At 35.4% G+C, this 22759-nt stretch overlaps 1 protein-coding gene across 1 annotated transcript; it reads left to right on the top strand.

Annotated features, from left to right (window-relative positions):
• Positions 1-2625: 2625 nt before the first annotated feature.
• On the top strand, positions 2626-21560 carry Smp_065810 (hypothetical protein; the record flags this gene model as incomplete). Its single annotated transcript, XM_018789483.1, has 10 exons — positions 2626-2675; positions 3569-3733; positions 5443-5720; positions 7707-8460; positions 10035-10328; positions 11544-11803; positions 13246-14460; positions 16984-18487; positions 19048-19404; positions 20694-21560. Exons 2-10 carry the CDS (start codon positions 3635-3637, stop codon positions 21558-21560), a joined length of 5628 nt encoding a protein of 1875 aa, XP_018654922.1. The 5' UTR covers positions 2626-2675; positions 3569-3634.
• Positions 21561-22759: the final 1199 nt, after the last annotated feature.

Genomic DNA, 22759 nt, shown 5'->3' on the forward strand with positions numbered 1-22759 from the left:
TTTTTCCCTCTCTCAGTACATAGTTAAGGAGTTTCTTATTCCTGAACCAAACCTGAAGCAAACATAGGGTACACATTTTTCAAGATGATAACTCATATCAAACGCTTTCCAAATATAATTTATAACCACTATAAAATAATTAAAGGTTGTATAGGGTATGGCACCCTAAGGAAACCACCTCAGTCGGTTCCAACCCCCGGACAGTATTTTGGCCTCGCCTATATCAGACGACTTTTGTGGAGAATATGTTTCTGGTGCCTTCTTATACCAATGTTTATATGTTTTTAAATAAAAGATTTATAAATAGAAAAATGTATTGCATAAATACTTAGCATGACCAGAATTCTAGCACAGTAATACCGAGTTTGGACGTGAAGTGCGGAGTAGACGTGATGCTATTTTGGGGAAAGATTATAAGATCTGCACACAATGTAATACTCAAGCATCTACGTGAATGTATCATGTTTTAACTCTATTAATTTCATTTTTCTTACAACTCTACTTGGAAAGCATTTAATATGTAAATCAATGTTGTAACTAATCGATCATGCCTGTGAAAATGGCATGTACCTGTCCTGGCATAAATGTATACAAATAACAACCCTCATATTTGTGAAGAGAAAGCTTAATTTAGTCTTATAAACTCAAACACTATACTGACCAATCACAGAAGTTTATTTGTGCATTTCACTGGGCATTAAATTTCTTTAGAATTTATCAGCAATCTAATTCAATAACCATTGTCTTCCCATCAAAACAGAGACTCTTTCGAATATGTGTCACGTTTTAATGGTTTATGAGGTTTGCAGATTTCATAACTAGGTGTTCCTTCCTACATTAGGACTGTGTAAAATGTTACGGAAACTTCAAGCTAAGTGTCTTAAAATTGATGTGGTGCGTGCAAAGTACCACAGAAAGAAACTTAGCGTGCTAGATGGACCCTCAAATGACAGGCAAAACATATACCATTTGTCTAAGATCGGCTGAATTTGATACTTGAAATGCGGTGCTTAATGCAGACGTGTTCACGCAACCGCATACTCATATCTCAATACGATATTAAAATGAACTCGTGGTTTCAACTGAATTAGTTTTATTTAATTGGTCGAATTATGATCAGTCATATGATTAGTTCAAGTGCCTAATGTGCAGGCCCTCACCATATGCTATATGTTGATTGTCTATCTGTCTACCGGCCTGTTAATTATATTCCTTTCTTTTATTTTTCGATAAATATTCAGTTAATCAGTATTAACTGAATTCATTTTAGTGCGGTGCCAGCTGGAGAACAATAATGTAAGCCTGGGTATATTTTACTGTAATACAATCGGTGGGCAGTCTCTATCTAGTGTCGTTTTGGTTCGAGTAAAAACGATGGTTCCAATATAACTCTGATTCAGTTGCATAGAAGTTTAATCATGGTGTCATTTCATTGCTTCTTTTATATAACTTCAGTTGTGTTCATTCTGTATCACTCAACTAAAGATGCTACAGGTGCTGAAGATTTGACAACGCCTTTGTCCATAATACTTTCATCATCAAACGGCATCGAATCAGTCAACTCAGAAGTCAGGAATGAGTGAGTTTGAAGTTATAGTTGTAAGTTTGTCGATATGCTGAGAAGCGTTTGATCTAAGCTAGCTAGAAGTTGCAAAGAGTACGTAGTGTATGGCGTACTTACTCGTGATCTGGTACGGATGCGTGAAAGAGAGCCCTTGGCCCGGGTGTACCCGACATAACTAATGGTCAGCATCAGCGTCAAAGATTTACAGAACCATTTATTTTGAGAGTTTGTTTACTACTTTTATACTTTGTTTATTTCTCTCTTATGGAATGGCAAATTCAATCATCCAATTATACACACAAGAAAATTCGTATTACAGTTTTTGCCTCATTCATTGGCCCTTGGTTACTACATAAAAGTATGCATGTATAAAATATATAACAGAAAATTGGCAATTTCACGATGATGGATGAAGTGGTTCTCAATTCACTATGTTTGGATAGAGAGTTGTTGTATCGTTTTTCAAACTTTAGTTTCAAGGGATTTGTATAAGGAAAGGACTTGGATGACAAACGATTGCTATTTTGGAGGCAAAGTCTTGAGAAAGATTCTTTTACTAATCAATCATTGTCAATGATTCTATTCGTCTTTAACAATAACTGACTATAATGACAATCATCCGAACTGTACTGTAGTACTGAAAGTATACGTAAAGAAATCGTTATGGTTTGCAATCTCTTGTCAAAAACGTGTCTGTTATTCAAAAATTTTGAGAGCCCCGGTAATGTCAAAGTTAGGATTTGCGATAACCGACTAACTTTTGGTTGCTACGAAAAGAGAAATAAAATCTTCTTATGAGTGGTTTTGTTCAAGACAGATTTTGACGTCGCTTGTTGAGCAAACCAACAAACTACATTTTAATTCATGTTTATAGCTTTCATAAGTATACAATCAGCCAATATTTTGTGACAAATACCTCATTTTGTTTAAGTTGTTCAATAACCTCTGCCGAGAATCAAAACTGCCAAATGACCTTTGGGGTGTAGCTTTGACACTTATGAACGAATTGATGTACAAGGACATTAACTAAATTTGAGTGCCAGTAACACGGCGCTGTAACTCATTAAGGTGGAAATCATAAGCTGACGTCTGAACCAGACCGTTTTTATCAGTAAGTGCATGGCTTATCAAGAATACCTTTTATTTTAAAATAACCCCCATATTTCAATAACGAGTCATGCAAACTTTTCCCATTTACTTTTGATGTGTCGCAACACAACACACTCAAGCGAAAAGTTGGTTAGTGTATTATAAAATGTTGCTGAAATTTTTAACACCTCTAGATAATTAGAGAAAACTTCCAAGTTATATATCTGTCACATGTAACAAATATAAATATTAAGCAGGAAATTCTGGAATCGAATTCTGGTCACTCTTTATAGTGTTTTTTGCAGTGATTGAAAACTCAAGTGGGGAAAACCAATGTATTATTTTACTCGAAACTACACTGCACCTTTGTAAAAGTTCATTATTTTCATTTCTTCCTTTAATTGTCCTCCACGCACTCCAACACTCTTCTAATGCTGTTGTCATTCGAATTGCTTTCTGTCTTCCTCCTTATTTCAATTTGATGGTAATCATTCCACTTCCAATTCCTGCTACATACTTTTCATTTGTGTCCGCATAAGTAGCACACACAACACTTGTACTATATTTGTATAACTACTATGTGACAACATAAATTGGGTCCTATAATAATGTTTGCTAGAATTGTATCCTGATCTTATGGAACCGAGAAAAACGCCCCTAAAAAGTATTACTTGCACCATCTCTCCTTCTATAATGATATTCATTGAACTTACGTCCAATGTCATGGAGACAACACTGTGTTGCGATGTCGTACACCTTAACAATATCTCTTTACAGTGACATCAGGCGATAAATTTTGTATTTAAGTGCATTGCCTACTTCCTATCTTGGGGCACAAACATTCCCTCATTTCTTTAGAAATATGCTACTTAGTTTTTGTCCTTTTTACCGATGAAACTATCTTTTCTGTTACAGATTCCTCACACTAAACAACTGGCTTTGTTGACTGCCTAAGAGTTCTATCATTCGTACCGGTTTCTCATGAAAAGAGGTGGTGGACCGAATGAGTTAGACCTCCCACCAAAAGTCTCTAAAACCAGAGAGACTGTTGATGGAGATGAATGCGTTGGCGATTGGCAAGTATGTTACACATCAGTTTATGTTTTATTGTTCAATGCAGTACTAATTGACTGTTGTGTAACTAATTTTTTTACGGATAATCATATGTTATTTTGCAGACAAATGTTAAGAAATGCGGTTAATAGTTGTACACTTTGTTTGCTTCATCCTTACCAATGAATTGTTGAGAATATTTGTGGATTTCACATATGAGAGTTGTTGTCAGAGTATTAATAGTTGTTTTGCGAAGTGAGTCTTTCTTCGTATAGCTCAATGGTAGTGCTGAATGAATAATACTTCGGCGTGAGTATTTCTTTATCTTGATACTTAGTCTATGCGTGTACGATCTTTGACTGTTTGACAGCTGTTGTCTACTAGATATTGTTGACACTCGATGAGAACACCACAATATAATGAGGTCTTTTAGTGTGTATTTGGTCATTGTGAAGGCCATCATTTAAATGATGTTAACCTAAGACACTGATTTCGGTAGTTTGAACTGGTTTTGGATGTCATGTTAAGTGAACCTATAGGGATTAGAGGAAAAGCGTTATATCCCGTAGAGATTTGTGAATGGTAACTTTGAGAACTATTTATAGACCAATATGATATGTATATTTCCTATTGTATAAGTGTTAAGTAACTAAACTATTCATATTCGTGTCCCTCTTATTATAAGCTTTATTTTGACGCATAGACTATTACTGCACTATTTACCGTTCTTGAGTTATACCCAGTCTATTGATTACTGTTCCCGCTATTCATAGCCACATTTGGCCAAATCTTGTACAAATGTTATTTTCTATTTTATGGTACGATGTGGTCTGTTTGTTTGGTATATAAACTCAGTATGTTTGAGAATAATGATTCATATTGCAGAGGCTGTTATTGGTGTTCTGGACTTAACTGGCTGGGCTAGGCAGAAAACGTGACTGACAAGTACTCAAGACTGCTCATACGGCTTTCGCGTATCATTGCTCTGATCGATAAATCACTGCTCTCCAAATGGCGAGGATCTTCATGTTCATATACTAAACAGGGCACGCACGCACTCATTCGATTTAACAAAAAGTAGTTGGTTTATTACAGTATTGAGTTGTTTTGAAGGTTATCCAGTTGTTGTTAGTATTAATCTTTGGTTGGATCTGGTAAGAGATTTATTAAATCGTAGGGGAAAGTAGCAAATCCGATGTGATTTTCGTTGCCTGTTACTTCTCACTTTTACTATTGGATGACTTAAAGACCCAGTCAATTAGTATTATCTCAACTCTACTGTCTTAAGAAATGCTGGAATTAACAAGGCTGGATAGAAGTTCCATAATATCCTTCGACATGTACTCATGAAACGCTCTCGGAATCAATTGATGGGCAAATCCGTTCTTCCTCAATCCTAAAGTCCATATTTACCGTTCATGTGAAGTCAAGATTTACTCATAAGTGATCTCTGTTTCCATCATCCTCATTTCAATGCTAGGCATCTATTTTATCCATTTTTTTTGTGGGAATATTTTGTCAAATCGGTTAATGAAGTTTCCGTTATAGAAGCACTAAATACATTAGATATAAATCTGAACAATAATTTGTTGTTTAATTACCCCGTAACGTGCTCATAAATGAAGTAGCTCATTTCTTTTAACTGTCCTTCAGTAATTGCTTTATGTACAAAAGGGGTTGCTATTGATATCCTTTCATTACTTTTCATTTCTATAAACTATTTTCGTGTAACATAGGCATCACTTGGATGTTCATTAGCGGAAAGACTCGAAAAAATCACTACTGTCCAACATTTGACAACACGTCAAGTTAAAAGGTTGTTAAAGGATGTTCTGACTAATGAAGATGTTGTGAGTGCTCTACGTCGGTATATTGACGGTGAATTCAGAGAGCCTGAAACCGGTGAGGTTTCAGCAGCTACTCGAAGGCGTGCTAAATCCTTGGGATTATTTTCTATCCTCAGTGATCTTGGAGAAAATTCAGATTACCACCTGGAATCTAGAGCTATCACTCGGTAATTCATGCTGTTTTTCACTTTTTTGAGACTTATGTTAAATCGTTTTTCGTATGGTGCCACCTAATGTAATATAGAAGACTTAGACTATACCTTTTGCATTGGAATACAAACAAACGATTGTTGTGTTGGTTGAGCGAGCCTGCACTTTGATATTAACTGTTAAAAATATTTATAGCGGTTACGTTTGTTATCATATATATATATATATATATATATATATATATATATAACAGGTTTCACGCCAATCACTACTTGTCGTTGCTTGAAATTAGTTGAAACAGTTTGCTATTTATATACCTGGCGATGGATTACTGCAGGGTATTCATCGCTAGTTAAGTGAGTCAATTTCAGAGCACTTTGTTTCGGGCTAGTACAATTTCTCGGGTTATGTAATATCACAAAATCAACAGACCATCATTCTCTATCACTTACTAACTTTAAGAAGAACATTGATCGGACATTATTATTTGCATATTGAATTTCGTTATCCGGAGAATAAATTTAGTTCCTACGTTGTAACGCACTTTGTTACTGATAATTTTGCATTACGCTTTACTCCTTTTGAGTTTTGTTCTCATTATTTTTATCTTACTTTCTTTTTTTCTATATTCGTCAAGATTCTCGGACACCAGCTAAATCTCGATTTAGTGGGTTGTTGGTCTTCCCATCTTGAAATGAGATTGATAAATATTCCCTCTAAAGACTTTATTTATTTTTAATCACATATATATTGGTACAAAGGGCACCGGATACATATGCGCCACACAAAAGTTTAGGGCTCGTCCGAGACTTTAATTTGCGTCTGTATTCTCTGTGGGACTCCGTGTCACTTATCATGTTATTATCTAGTTTTCATTAACTGAATTAATCGCTTATATACAAATAGATTTAAATCAACTATTTAGGTCCGTTACTGTCACCACAACTTCTTTGTACTACGTCTGGTTGATATTACATAGATTATAGTTAACCAGGTCACCTTTTGGATCTAGTTTACTACTCACATACTTACAGCTAAAAGTCAAAAAAATTGTTTTAACGTTTAAGAACAAAGTATCTTTAGTGCTATCACGCTCTTGTGAATGGTTGTGGTATCAATCTTTCAATTTCTTACTAATGCTTACATGGAGATAAACTTCCTGATCACTGTGGTACCACTTATTAACTTTCGATAATCTATTCATATCATTATCTACTTGGTATTTCGGTTTACAAAGTAAACGCTATAGTATGCCAATTTCTCAAACATCCTGTTTTAAGGTAATTCAGTTAGATGGATATCTCTTTGTTTTTTTTCGTTTGTTTCAATTTCCTTTAATCTTTCTCATAAACCACACAGCTTAGTTTTTAGTAATTAGCCGTCTACGTTTTCACTAAATATTGAATACTTCGAAATAATGGATATGTTGAGAAGAATTGATTATGTATTGAGTGTTATGAATTTCACTTATTGCTTTAAGCTTCATATAGTTTATGAACTGCATACCAGTTTTAAAATGTATAACCTAAAACATACTTTGCTTTGGCTTCTATTTTCTTGCAAAACCGTGTGGCGCATACATATCTGGTGCCCCTTTGTACCGAAATTTGTGTTCAGGTAAATAAATAATAATAAATATAAATTCTTACAAAGCCAACACAAATAAATGAAGTACTCTTTGTTTTGTTAAGTATCTAATGTGGTTTTTATCACGCTACTTTGATGTCTTTATTGTTCAAATAACTGAATTTATATCTTAGTAAATACCAGTGTTTTTATCTGTAGCTGTAAGTATAAAGTTTCTAGAGGTTGGAATTGCCAGTTTAGTGAGTATTAGCATTATAGTTTGTTGTTTGTTAGTTTCCAACGAAATATTCCTATGGTAACAAAGTCGGTGTTTTTGAGTCAGTGAACTAAACATGTATTAACAAACTCTCTTGATGGTCGATTAATTTCTTGCATATTGGTTTTATTTATCTGTTTATTTTGAATAAATTCTTCAGATCACTGACTCGTCGTATTGAAGAGTCATTGCAAAATCAGTTTCCACATTCCATCACACCCGAAACAAAAGCGCCATGCACCATTCTTGATATGGAATTCCCTGACGAAGATGATAACATTGGAAAAAATGTAGGAAACGACTTGGATATTTCATTGGCCGATAGTGATTACCAACCGAACGATGGAGATTACAAGATTTTAAGACGTGATCAAATGCTAGATTTTACAGAAGCATCCAAACATAATTCCTATGTTACAGATGTAGAAAATGAAAGTTGTCTTAATGGTAGTAGAAGTAGCACTGAAAGTGATTCACAAATAGATCTTGACTCTTGTGATGACAACATTCAACCTAACAATGTCGATAATTCTGTTTTCTGTGAAATCGATGATAATTTAGATATACGAACTTCCCGTCTCACTCGTTCAAAAGCTAAATCATTTAAGAGTTTATCCGAATCAAGGAATGGTATTTCTTTTGAAAAGCTTGAAAATTCTAGTTCCAGCGTACCACTTAGACCGGATGATGCTGTTAAATTTTCGCCTCCTGGTAGTTCTCATTGTTATCCGGATGTAGAAGAGGGTGAAGATGAAGGAGAATTGAATGCAACAGAGGACATAACAAATAGAGATTACAGTACAACAACAAATAAAGATGTAGATATTGAAGATTCAGACAACGATGTTTATACTCAATTTCTTCGTTCGTTGTTTACTTCCGCTTCTAATTCAGCAAACTGTACGCCTAACAAAGTGTGTTAAAAGTTTTAGTATGGGTATAAATTTCCTTATTCAATTATTTTCGGATCTTTGTATTTCTTCTAAATACTTTATTTGTTCTGTATGGTTGTGGTAACCTATGTTATGTAGATTCCATGTGGTATTATAAAGTGAATAATGTCAAGTCATAACTGTTCACTTAAGTCTTTGGATCCTTGGGCAGCTTCATGAGTATAACACTCATGTATGCAACCTTGGTCAATAGTTGTCTATATTTCAACATAACCGTAGCTGCTACCGCAATTTGTCGTGTTCGAAAATTCTCAATCCGTTGACCGTGTGTATGAACTCTCAACTTTATGTTTCTTAATCACAAAAAGTAGCGTACTTTCTAATAAGATAGTTTCTTGTAATCTAATAGCATACAAATGTCACTTGGAGATGGATTTTCCATAGTACGTAAAAAAATAAGTGAATGGTAAAATGTTTACTTAACACCTTGGTAGTCTTTGGACCTAGTAAGGATAAAACTCAGTTGTTCATTTTAGTACCATCTATGACTACAGGATATCCAAAATTTCAACGAAGCTTATATATTCTTTTGATCGTCTGCAATCATCCAAAATTAAGTATAGTACATAACAGTATTCGGCTACGTAGCAGTATCACCGCCATCAGTATAACTATTGACCTATTGATTAGTTAATATGGTCATAATATACTACGAATCAATCGGTTGTATTGTGTTTAGTTCAATCCTCTTACAAGCGGTTATTCCAGGACTCGAATAACTTAGCAGTGATGACTGTTATGATGTCTGATGCAAGTTAGAAAATCCAGGGTATTAATTTGGCGAGGATTGTAGATATACTTTGGTCAGTAACAACCAAAAACATGATTCAGAGCTTCTTGACAGTTTCACAGAGTTATCTGTAATTATTATTTTCAGGATATATATGTATATATTTCAGGATAATCCGTTATACCCAGTATTTGTAAACATTTAAATCGTCACTAGGCTGAGAAACATATAATAGTAATAATAAGTTGTCAGCTGTAAGTGATTGGTTATATGTGAAAAAGTAGTTCGTGAAAAATACGTTGCAAAGTCTTTTGATCTTTTATCTCTGTGGGTTGGGTTAACTGTAGGTCTTAGTGGTATATAAGTCAGTCATTCTCAAAAGTCACAGAATGACGTTTTCTGCGTAAAGCATACTGTTAATGAAATTTAAGTTGAGCATCTTCAAATCCATCAGTTATAGATCATCACCATCTATATGAATTTTCATAGTTTTTAAATCACTAACTGATCTTAGTTAAAATACCACTGAAAAGCTGCAAATATTTGAAGCATTTATATGTACTACTGAAAGTTGCTAGTCAATGTAAAACTGTCAAGTTAGATATAAGTATACGCGTAACTTAAACATTGAAATCCACCATTTCGTTTTAGATCCAACGGTAACTTGCTTTTGCATTTTCGCGAACGCATTACTAAAACAATCACGATTTAAAATTCGTTAGCAAACAGTGTTCCAATTTTGAATACTAAGGCTTTTATTCTTGCAATGAAGTGCTTCATAACTTTTAAATGTTTACCTTTTTAGTCAAATCCACGAATAAATGCTCCAGTTAAAGCGTCTACAATCTGTGAAAAACTCGTAGGCGATGAACCAAACAAAAATAACAGATCTTTATCATTAAGTGGACATTCTGATTTACATCATTCTACAAGGACATCGCAGCCTATATCAAGGCTCATGGATGATATCAATGACGATGAAGACGATGATGATCCAGAATTCGACGTCATGGCAGAGTTAGACGATGTTGATAGGGAAGATTTTTTCTATGAATTACGAGACGATCGTGCTGTTCGAGTATCTAGAATGGAGGCCAAGGTTTGATGTTTTTTAAGTATACTATCTGTATATTATAATTGAAGAATCTTCAGTTGTATTAGTATAAAAATGTTATTGTTATTGAATAATAGTTTGATTGATGAATTAGTCTTCAATGTTATCGTAATTTGCTCTTGTGGATGCTTATCTTTGTTAAATGATTTCATACTATGTAACTGAAATATAATCGAATTTTACGTTTCATTTGATGTACAGATCACAGATGATATGATCTATCTTATTTACAATATACACACATGTTAACGTTTTCGTTTAGCACTATGTTAAGACGTATGCGCAAGTGAAGCGAAAAACTCATCTTAAAAGTTGACTTCTTACTTCCAGGTTTAATTGGATTGTCGTTTAAAAGTCATATTACTATTTAAGCAGGCTCACTAAAATGTTTTTTTTGGATGGATTCTGTTATGCATTGAAAGAGGTATGTTCAGAACGTCAGATACGTTTGGAGTGTCACTTGTTTTGACTGTGAATGTGTGTTAACAAAAGCAATTATACTGTGTTGAATCTTTCACACAAGCGATCGATATTCAGACTCTAATGGATAAACATCCAAAACCTAAAACATTGAGTAATAGTTCATTTACTGATTAATTCATTTCACAATTTGATTCAATGTCTGAATGATAAGCATCCAAATTGATCATTGCTACATCGTCATTCTTCATTTTAAACGCTTAAGACATCAAAATTGTTAGATTCTCATGCAGAATACTACATTCCCTATATTGAAGTCTAGAAGGTAATTTAATCAATCGAGCAAGATTCTGGAGCCCATGTACACCATTGGTTTGGAATCAGGGTTTTCTAACTCCCCTAGATGGATACCGCATATCCACGAATCCGGTTAAAGCGCTTTGCTTCCTCTCAATTTCGTAAACAACACCCCGGCTGCAAGAAGACAGTGAGTAGGACTTCCTTAGCATTGGCTGTATACGCGCGGTCGTGTGAGATCATTTCGAGAGGGAGAGCGCAGTCTCCCTACCGTCAGCCGTACCATGGCATTTGGGAACTTTAGCAACCTAGGTAAACGGTATCACGTAACAGCTCTTTGTAACTATTATTGCTAGCTATACGACAAAATATCTAGCTATCACAAAACTTACTGAATGGTTTTACAATGTATTATTGAACCTCGTTAGAATTTTAATCAAGAGTTTTAAGTTTAAATTATTATTGTCATTTGTATCTGTTCAGAATTTACATGAAGATTTACGTGAACTGTTCAGTTCAGAAGAAGGACATGAAAATCGTACACATCAATCCAAAACACCTTCATTCCTGGCAATGAAAGCTTATGGGCAACGTTTGTTTCATATGGATCGCAATACATCTCGAAATAGTCAAATAGATGATTTTAACAATCCACAACATATTCAATCTTCTGGACCCAATGAGATTTTTCATAAAACCACAGATACTCCGGTTAATCCAACTGTAACCCGGTGTCGTATCATGTTAGTCATAGCACTTTCGTTCCGTCTATTTCCTCTTATACTGAACTGAATTTTAAGACTGTATTTTATCATTCTCTGCAAGTTGTGGGTAGTTTGTGTTTCATTGTTTCTGATATTTATTACCATTTGAGTAAAATTTGACTGTATCTTAGATGGTTGTACAACAAACCCTATATAGGATTATCCTTAGGGCCAGTAGTTCTTGATAATTGGTTAGAGCTAGTGTAATTACCAGCTTGATCTATAAAAGTTAAATGTGATCTCTTCATCATAGTTGACGCTTGCTGAAATACGAAGAGCATATAAGTCAATTTGGTGATTCTAATGAGACTTGTCTAACATATTTTAAGGTTTCAAAACAAAAAAATCTCGGTATGTGACAGGTTAAATCCGAATCCAAGCGGATATTAGTCATGGTTTAGTTATCTGATTTTAGGATATTCTACACAATCTGTTAGTTTTCAATATGTACTTTAAATTAACATTTTAGTTGATCGGTTGTGAGGTCTTGTGTAAAGTTTGTAGTAAATATACCATTACCTCAAAAGCTATTTACATTTACCTTAAAAATAATAAGTGAAACAGTTGCTAAATACTCCAAGGTCCCATCATATCATCCCAAATATCTCGATGGTAACATTTCAGACTATGAAACTGAGTGGCATACGCTTGAATCCATCAGAGAACATCAGTCACCTCAAGGTTGAAGCGTCCTAACTATCATGTAACCCAGGTCCAGCGTTCCTTGTTGGCTACCTTCAGCTGTCGGTCATATCAAAAGAAAAAGAAAACGTTATGCAGTAATGTATGAGCGAAATGTTCATTTTCTCAACTTTACTGTACATTTTGGTCTAAAGTATTTATAATCACTTCAGTATTATATGACTTAATAACCTGGACTAAAAGTAAATGATTATCATAAATTTCTGTTCCCACTACATATGAACGATTAAATAGTGTCATATGTGGTGAAAAATAGTCATAACTATAATTATGGTCTCAGAAGTGGTATATAAACAGTCAAATCGACAGCGAAATGAAAGCAAAGATTGTTTTTAAAAACTACCGTAAGAAATTGAGGTGAGCAGTTTTCATTTTATCTACATGGTTTGATTTTTTTTGTCTATCATAAGAGTTTCATTGGCACAAAAAGACAAAAGAGTATAAGGTTTTGTAAGTTTCTCATTTCAAGTTCTGAATATAGCGTTATTTAGTAACTAATCACAGGTTTTCGTATTCAGATTTAAACCATACATTTTGTCTAAGAGGTATTGATAATACCAACTGGGTTGCCAAAACCAAAGTAGGTGTCAGGGCAAGATCAGAACGTACGACATAACAATTGAAAGTTAGGTGCTTTGACCTTATTTTCCATTTTTATAAAGAAATAAGTTTCATTATTGTCATTATGATGTAGTCTTGTTTGTAATTCATTTTCGTAGCCTTACTGAGACAGAACTGGTTCGATTGGAACGCCAATTAGTAATGCATATTCAGTTGTTAACTACAAATTTCTTATTAACTTATGATTTTCCTGATATGCATGAATATGCTACCCGACCATGTGCTACTCTTCTCAAAACTTTAATTGCTAAACGTCAAGCTTTTGATTTAGTTGCACTTCAACAAAATATTCCCGCTAAATATTATCCTGTTACAAGCTTCTATTGGTGTTGTCCTACTTTGGAAATGGCCGTTGATTTAATTTCTGATTATGCTGGATTATCTATGCTTCCACGTTTACCATGGAATCCGTATAAACGAGGAGTAGGAAATAGTCTTACTAAATCACAATCATTCGCCTTGCCTATCCCACATTGTTTACTACGTTTAATGACTAACAGCCCCATTTGGTCTTATGCGTGTTTAATGCCTACTGTCTTGGGACCACATCCGAAAAGTCATGTCCGATTAATTTTTCATCCATCTGAAGATGCTTTAATGGTAATGGGATTGGCAGACTTTTCCGGTGCATTAAGTCGAACTCGTAAATCTCTCGAACCTAAGACTTTTAATTGTCACAACCAATCTAGAAGTCGTGGATCTCAGTGTAAACAACCTTGTCGCTACATTGCATATCGTTTAATCGGTAGGCATATACTTCCGTATCGTACACTATTGCAGTTACGCTCTCGTCGTTGGAATCTGTTGGCTAATCGGGACAGTATAGATAATGCAGGAGACTCCAAACATATACCAGTTGCTACTCGCCGTCTACTCCAACTCTACACTGAGTTAAGTCAACCAGGGGAAGTGGACCTAAAAAGAATTCAACAGTATGCTAATGAAATGACTACACTTGCTTCTCCTTATGGTCTTCCACTAATTGTTGAATGCTTAACTGATAAGAATTCTAAAGATTTATTTACTTTTGAAGGGCTTCCCAACGATGTAGGTTATGAGCATGTTTTGAATTCTAACTATCGTGGTGAAAATGCAAAACGTAAATTGGATGTACTAACTGAGTTCATAGAAAACGCCGAGTGTTTTTGGAGGTCACAGATTGGGAAAGCACAATCTATGGAAATGAAAACAACAACAACAAATTCAACACATGTAGAAGGTGAATCCATAGTCAAATTAGAACCACCAGTTGAATGTGATGTTCTTGGTCCAAATTATTTACCTGCTATCCCAGTGGATCTCAACCCTGACGGGTAGGTTCTCTATTCGACATAATATTTTCAAAGTTTCATGGTTATCATAAGAATTAATAGTGCATAATACTGTGGTGGGTTTCCCTCCTAAGTTATTCCAACTAGGTATCGATAGAACAGATATTGTTATGTTGATATGATTAAGAAAATATGTAGCTCAATATATGGATTTCTAAAATCCTATGTTCTCTCAGGTGTATTATTTAATCTTGAGGCTTTTATTATCTTTTTTGAACAATATCGTCAATATATACTACAAAAAAGTATTACAACTAAACTATCCAACTGAAAAGATGCAACACCATCTTCCACGGGTGGTATTAAACTGATATATCTTCACAAGTTTCTGAAATCGTCATTCTAATGATTAATTATTTCAACCTGTTAATAGTTGACTGTAGTTAATGTTTACACGATACCTCTCCTAGTCCACTTAAATATGATATGGTATAATAACTGGTTAATTTCTGGATTGAGAAAACACGTCCCATTGACCTAGTTTATTGTGAGATATTCAATTGGGGATGATTTTTTATTTAACTATAAAAGCTTAGATGCTGGTCGGCGGCCTATGCTCCACTAGAAGTAACAGGCATAAGTAAGTAATAAAAGCTTAGAGTTGATTTAATGTAAAGGAGAACAAAACAACTAACCGAGTCACGTGAAACTCTGTCCAACTAAATAAAACGTCTTCTGGAGGTTAGTGAATATCTAATGATTCCAATTCTTAAGATGTGCCAGAGGTTTGGCCTCCCTTTGAAAACACTCTCATTCCGCTTTGCATTTAATGTGGTTGAAACAAACAGTCCGGTTGGATACTCATGACACACCTCTACTAGTAGAAGATACTTAGTACAAGACCGATGATGCATAAAGTATACAAGTTCTTGTCGGAAAAAATGGTATACGATCTAATTCTGATAATCAGAGATATCTTGGGAATTAATATTCTGATGCAGCTCAACTACTTTACGAATTAGACCTCTTAGTTAAGGTTAGAGTTAGTCTTCTGAGAAACCAACGTGCTCCAATTTGACCCGCTGTCTGATATTATGTTACAGAAACACCAATCAGAATCCTTGAGTCATCGCTAAGGTCTTGCTGGTACACGATCCCCTACCTTCTCTTTGTCCTTCCTTCGAGTCCAAAAATCAATAACCGGCCCCCACTACACACAAACAGACCAGATTACACCACATAAATTAGAAAACAATTACACAGAATCAAGCCAAAAAGCGGTTGGCAACAGATTAAGAATAGTAAATTATACAATAATAGTTAATAGGTTAATAAGAAGCTTGTGATGAAATATATATATATATATAATGGCTTAATTCAATATTATATTTATGGTACAATATAGAATTCTCAGAGCAAAGTATTTCAACAAGTTTCATTCCTTTATTCGATATCGATCATAAGCGCATCTGAATAGGTTATGCGATTAGCAGGCATAATGGTTTGTTAAAACAAACAAAAACAGATAATTCGTTGAAATATTTAGATGGCAGGAACAGGTACCCCAGATATTCAAACAAGCTGCCGTTAGACCCAGAAAAAGTCCTGAGAGTTATCCTTCTTTCCTTCGGATATAATACATGTAAGTTTCTCTATCTATCCAAGTGCACGAAATCTGATTATATCACCATTTCATTTCGATACAACTTTTTTCACCTAACAAGTTGATAATTTCTGGTGCTGTAGCCTTTTTAAACTGTCATGAGCTGTCAAATGGTTAACATTGATATCAGAGTTTAACTGAATATTTATATGCCGGAAAGAAAACATTCTAATTACAAAGATTATGCATGGTACTACTGTGTAACGATATTCATTTATGTATCTTATTGATTTATCATTCAATAGTCTAATCTCTGACATGGTTAGAGTCTAGAATATCCATTATTTTATATATCAGCTACACTATTCATTTATTTAAACACTTAAACATTAGTACAAGGAGACACCAAATAGATATGCACCACACAAATCATTAGATTTGTGTGAGGGCTGGGATACTGCCCGCGTGCCCAAACAGAAGCAGATGGCTCTCTTAGGGGGCCATTCCCAAAACTTTTGACCTAAAGGTCTAATCCATAAGGCAGTGGAGCAACCTTAGGAAATGTAGTCCCATGGTAGCCGGTAACCAATAGTAGGTTCATACGCCATTTGTTGCCTCAAGATTCTGGAGCCCATGTACACCATTGGTTTGGAATCAGGGTTTTCTAACTCCCCTAGATGGATACTGCATATCCACGAATCCGGTTAAAGCGCTTTGCTTCCTCTCAATTTCGTAAACAACACTCCGGCTGCAAGAAGACAGTGAGTAGGACTTCCTTAGCATTGGCTGTATACGCGCGGTCGTGTGAGATCATTTCGAGAGGGAGAGCGCAGTCTCCCCACCGTCAGCCGTACCATGGCATTTAGGGGCATCAGCTACACTGGTCTAGTATAGTGCCGTCTTATTCTTCCTGCTCCACATTACATTTTCTTGTCTTGATATTTTTTTTATTGCTCATTCAGTACCGTAGTTCTCAGCAAAACCAGTGAACCTGCTTTACTCGAAGTTTTTAAAGTGTCTAATGATTCCGAGTCAGTCCATGATTCCAATAATCACTCTGAAAATCCAGTTAATAACTTATCAAATCAAGAAACACAAAAATATCGAATTGTTCAACCTAAAAAGTCACATCATATCGAATTTATCTTAGCCCGGATAAACAGACAAAAGTCATATAAACTTTCAAATGAGGATAAGATAGAACCACCAGTCAATGCTGAAGATCATGATATATCAGATGGTATTGTTGCACCGTCCTCCGTTGAATGTATTTTAAATGATCAGCAGCTTGAGGAAATGCCAAATATTTTGGAATGCTACTGGAGTCATACAGGTAACGATGCATTAGATGTTTGTCAAAAAGTGGCAGATGCTATAGTGAACTTATTTCACTTTGGTTTTGATAAATTTTGTGCTGTCCGTGGAGACACTACTCTTGGACCTAGAAAGTTTTGCCATATTTTGAAGTCATCAGTCTTAAATCCTCACATTCCTAGTGCAGACACAAGTTCTGTATGTTCAAATAATTTTCAATATCTTTTGGATTCGTCAATTTTTATTCCTGATGAGTGTCAGAGCCAAGCTGCAGGGATCTTCCCAAGTGCATGTCTTATGGCATCCAGTCGTTTTGTTGCAAGATGTCGGGCACGTGGTGACGCCAACTCAGCTGACTTACTTACTCTACCATCTTCTACCATAACTCATACCCAGGCAATATTGGATGAGATGGATGTGAGACGAACACGTTCACTATTGGATCGATGTCGAACCTATTTAGCTCCAGATGATTACAAAAATATGATGATTAACTTATCCAACCTAAGTCAAGCTATTCAGGTTCCTACATCAATCACCAGTAATCATGAACAGTCAGATAAAACTGAAGTATTACTTTCTCTTGCATGTGTGTTAAATTGTTTGAAAAAACACTTATCTTTGTGGGAGGATTTTGTTTGCCTTCTTACTCCATCTCAAGCCCGTAGTCTGGGTCTGCTATCTACATATTTCAATCTGGCACGAATCAACCGAGTGCAAAGAGTTTTACAAGATATTGTTCCCCGTGATAGAAGATTTTGGAGACGTCTTCGTAATTTGGCAGATAGCTGCAGCATTGAGGCACGTCATATTCCAGTCAAAAAGAAGTTTTATACAGATGTGAGAGATAATTCTGCTCACGACCCTTCAAATGCAGATGAACAGGACCTCCATGATTGCAGTGAAGGAGTAAATAATGGGACTCAAAACATTCAGAAATCTGTGTCAGAACCGGGTCAAAGTTCAGGTACAATCTTAAGTAAAACCCGAACGAAATCCCGCGTTAGAGGTTTGCGGCATCGAAATATGCATGATGCATTCTCCAAAGCTTGGTCAGTTCTGGAGAGTAGTTGGCGCAACCGTCCTGTTCTCTTATCACGTATCGCCAGTCTTATTAATACTAGACATAAGCCATATGTCGGTTTTGAACAGGTTAGTGACGTTATTTTGTATAAATAATATCTGTTTGTCATAATTAGCTTCATCAAACTGCTCTTACATTGGTATGTATGTGAGGAAAATATAATACCGAATTTTCCATCTTGTAGTTCAAATCCATATATGAGGTAAATAAACTTATGTACACAATACTATATATATATATATATATATATATATATATATATACAATACAACTTAATATTATTACCTAATAGAGGTATATTGTTTAGAAACTGTTTCTTGAGGTTTGACACTACCAAACAGGTAGGTAGAGTATAAACAAGATTAGGATTTTGTCCTTCTCAAAAGTAAAGTATACTTTTCTTACATAAAACAGGAAGACTACTAAAAGATACTTTCTGACTTTGATTGTGAACGAAATATAGTGCTGTTCGGAGGCATTAATTCGTAATACGCTAATATACGTCGACCGTTTATTTGATCCAAGTCCAGAGTCTGTCACCAGTGGCCTCGATATGGAAGCTGTGTGAATTTCCACATTATTCAGTAAAATAATAAGTAATGTGAATTTTTTTTCGTTATCCTTTCAGAATTTTGAAGAATCAGATGTACTTGCTCGTCATCCTGTAGGGAATCCAGCTTATCCTGAGAAGTTAAATCAAAATACAGGCATTTCAAGCAGTAGATACATCCCTCCACCATTCAACGCCCTTTCTCCTCAGTTGCGATCATTTCTTTCGGAAGGATGGGAAGTATGCACTGATCTTGCTTCAACAGCTCACAGTCGAAATAACTCGTTAGGTACACCCTGGGCTCGTAGGCAGTGTCCTTGCCGATGTCATCCTAGTGCATCATCAAACAGTGTTCCAATTACAAACCAATCTGGGAAACCTGTAAAAAAGGTTGACAGTCTTGGCTTGAGACACTGTATTTCTTGTAGTTTGAGAGTAAGTTCGCTTTTATTCCCAGGAGTTACTTGTCTAGCTGAATTATGACAATATCTTTCAGGTTTTGTAGACACACTATGTTTTTTTGTCTGATGCAGGACGATATAAATCCTTACTCAAGTAAGAACATCTTCCCATATAAAGTCTTCGGTCATTTGTTAATTAACGCGAATGGGATTGAGCCAAAATGAAGCTTACCATTCGATGGAGAAACTAATTTTTCCGTTCTACAGTACGCTGTGAATGGTAAGGAGGTGAGAGATGAAGCGAATCGGTAAAATATAATCTACTAACAGCCTTGAGTTAATCATTCAGAATTAAGATAACTCCTTATGTATTCTGTGCGAAATCTGTAGTGCAATGATTGATAATTTGTATGTTATAATTAACTAGATGAGAATTAACAATAAGTGATTCTTCAAATGTCCGGAATCAATAAAAATATATACTATGCAACTAAAATGTTAATTTAAGACGTTGCTGAAGCTAAATGACTTAAAATACCTACTCCTAAGGCAGATTGTGTGTTAAATTACTTAATGGAATTGAACACGTGATAGTGTTTAGTGAAATTAGATAATATTCTTCCTCTAAATCTTATAACCCAAGGTTTCTCAAGTTTGTAAATAAAAGGGTGGCAAAGCATTGGATTATAATGGTTATTAATTAGTGATGAAAACCCTACCTAAACCTAACCTTTGTGCATTATAACTGGTGTCATTTGGTGACGAAAGCTGAGTTCGGTGACTACACTAACTCAGAATACTATTCTGACTTCCAGTATGTAAATTTGACCTTCTTTTCTACAAAGAATAACATGGGGTGTGAGGGTTACTTGTTCAGATCAAATCTGTCATCCCACTGCTTTTTTCTGTTAATTGGTATGTAATTATCAAGCGTTTCCATGTTGACTGATAAACCCCCGCATGCCCTGGTACGGTCGACGGTGGGGAGACTCCGCTCTCCCTCTCGAAATGATCTCACACGACCACGCGTATACAGCCAATGCTAGGGAAGTCCTACTCACTGTGTTTAAATAATAGCAATACACCGGCTGATAAGTCGCTCAAGGCCGTCAGTATATTATCCTTTTATCAGCAAGTCTTCTAGGATGAAGTTAACTATTTGGACTATTATTTTGTAGACGTACCAATTGGAATTTATTCAGTACCATGATACAAATTAGGAATAAGAAGTTCATTGAACTATCAGCATACAGACCAAACAAAGAATATAATAGACTATATTTAACATTCGTCAACTACTTCAGTATATCACTTATTTTTCAGGTGCATCGTGGCGTTGTGTATGTTGATGAGTGCAATCTTCATCTGCGCCACGTGAAGATAACTTGGCCACCTGGTTTTAAACCAAAAGCTCATTTACCTCGAAGTTCCTTATCAGCTGATTCTGTTATAAATCAAAGCTCTCGTCCTGCAACAATGCACCATGCATCATCAAATATTCCTACTCGTACTGCTTTAAGCGAACTTGCAAAGACACATGCCAGAGTATATTCTACAAACAGAGTATCAAATCATCGTAATTTCCTACCAGATATGGCTGGTCGACGTGTTTCAATAGAATTTATTCCTTCTTTTAAACCAAGTACATCAGACAGTCGACAAATCGATGATTCAAGCAATCAAGATGAATGTAATGCTCTTGAACGAACTGATGACATTCAATTCTCCTGTCCTCCGAAAGATAAGCATCCAAGACTAGTCGATGTACATAGTAGAAGTGGTCTCATACCACCTGAATTACGTTCGAAATTTGATGTAGAAAATCTTATGAGTTGGTCGCTGGATGATGAAGCTGCTTGCTTCAATACAGAAGCTTTTGCATCTACGTACAATGAGAATCATGAAGGTGATCTGTATGAATTAGTTAATAATGACACTGACGATTGGACACCAGAAGAAGACAGGCAGTTATTGGAATTTTGTAAGGCTAAAGGACGTTACAGCTCCCAGATGTTTACAGACTTAGCTAAAATATGGGAACCCAAACCATATGTTTACTCTGCACAACGAAATCCACTGGAATTAGAAGAACGATTTAAGCATCTCATGCGTATCACACTGAGAGAAGCTTATGATCCAGAGTTATTTCAAACGCCATATAGAGACGATTCTTCATGTGAAGATGACTAACTTTTTATCACCTAATAAATCACAATTTGACCTTATGCATTTGTGTCTAGACACTGGTTTTCTCATATTTACAGGAGAAGCCAACCTGTATGAATCAAGTCTTTCATCTGTATAAGTTTGTACAATACTACATGGATTTCTTATTATCAACATGTATTTATCCTCTCACAACTCATGTTAGTGTTGCAAATTTTTGAAGTCACATATTTTGTATATGCTTTCAAAGTTTTTATGAGATAACCCTTATAAGTCGCTTCGATTTGCGTACAGTGCATAAATCTGGTGATAAGTAATAGATTCGCTTTACTTCTATGGAATCGATTAAATTATGTTAATAGGGATGGATTTTCTATTGACTTTACAACAAGGTAGGCTAGTGCTTAATCATCTATCGTAAATCAGTGTTTTCTCGGATCAGTATCCTAGTTGACGACACTTCAGGTGTTTAATTCGATGATAATGAATTTCGCGTAAAATTCAAACAACGATTTTCAAATAGTCTGCTATGCAACTTAGTTCAGTTACTAAGGTATTATTACTATTCTGTCATCTAACTTCAGTGTACGGGTTAAACAGCAAGTGAATATCAACTATGGATCAGGAAGGATTATGGCACCGTTTCATTAAGCAACTGGATTCACACTGATAGCTAACTTGAGTGGCACATCTTCGGAATCTGGATAATCGGAAGACAATCTTCAAATCCATACATCATCTCGACATTACAGAAGATCTAACAAGACTAGATTACTATTACACAAGTAGTAATCAACAGTTTCGGGGATCACACTAATTCGCTATTCATTCAAGTCGTTTATACGGCACACACAAGTACACTAGTAAAGGTTCCTAACGAGGCTACTGCAATATTCTGAAGTCAGTTGAAGAAACACATTTCTACTTATTTCAGTATGACAGGATCATCAATATTGCATATTGTAGTCCGGAATCCAAGATTTTTAATGAGACGAGAGATTGTAGTTATGCAACAACACCAACCAACGTTATCATTCAATTACCTCTAATTTATAACAGTGGTGATACTCGAGGAGTACCGCTCCTCTACTCAACCAAAAACTTGATGACCGTTATCCGACCATCAACCTTCCTCCCCTTCATACTAATTTTCCGTTACTGAGATTATCTCCACTAATTCATCGTGGGACCAATAGTAACATTACAAACCTATCGAATAGCAC

This window comes from Schistosoma mansoni, chromosome W (assembly GCF_000237925.1).
Source record: "Schistosoma mansoni strain Puerto Rico chromosome W, complete genome".
In the NCBI taxonomy this organism is placed as follows: domain Eukaryota; kingdom Metazoa; phylum Platyhelminthes; class Trematoda; order Strigeidida; family Schistosomatidae; genus Schistosoma; species Schistosoma mansoni.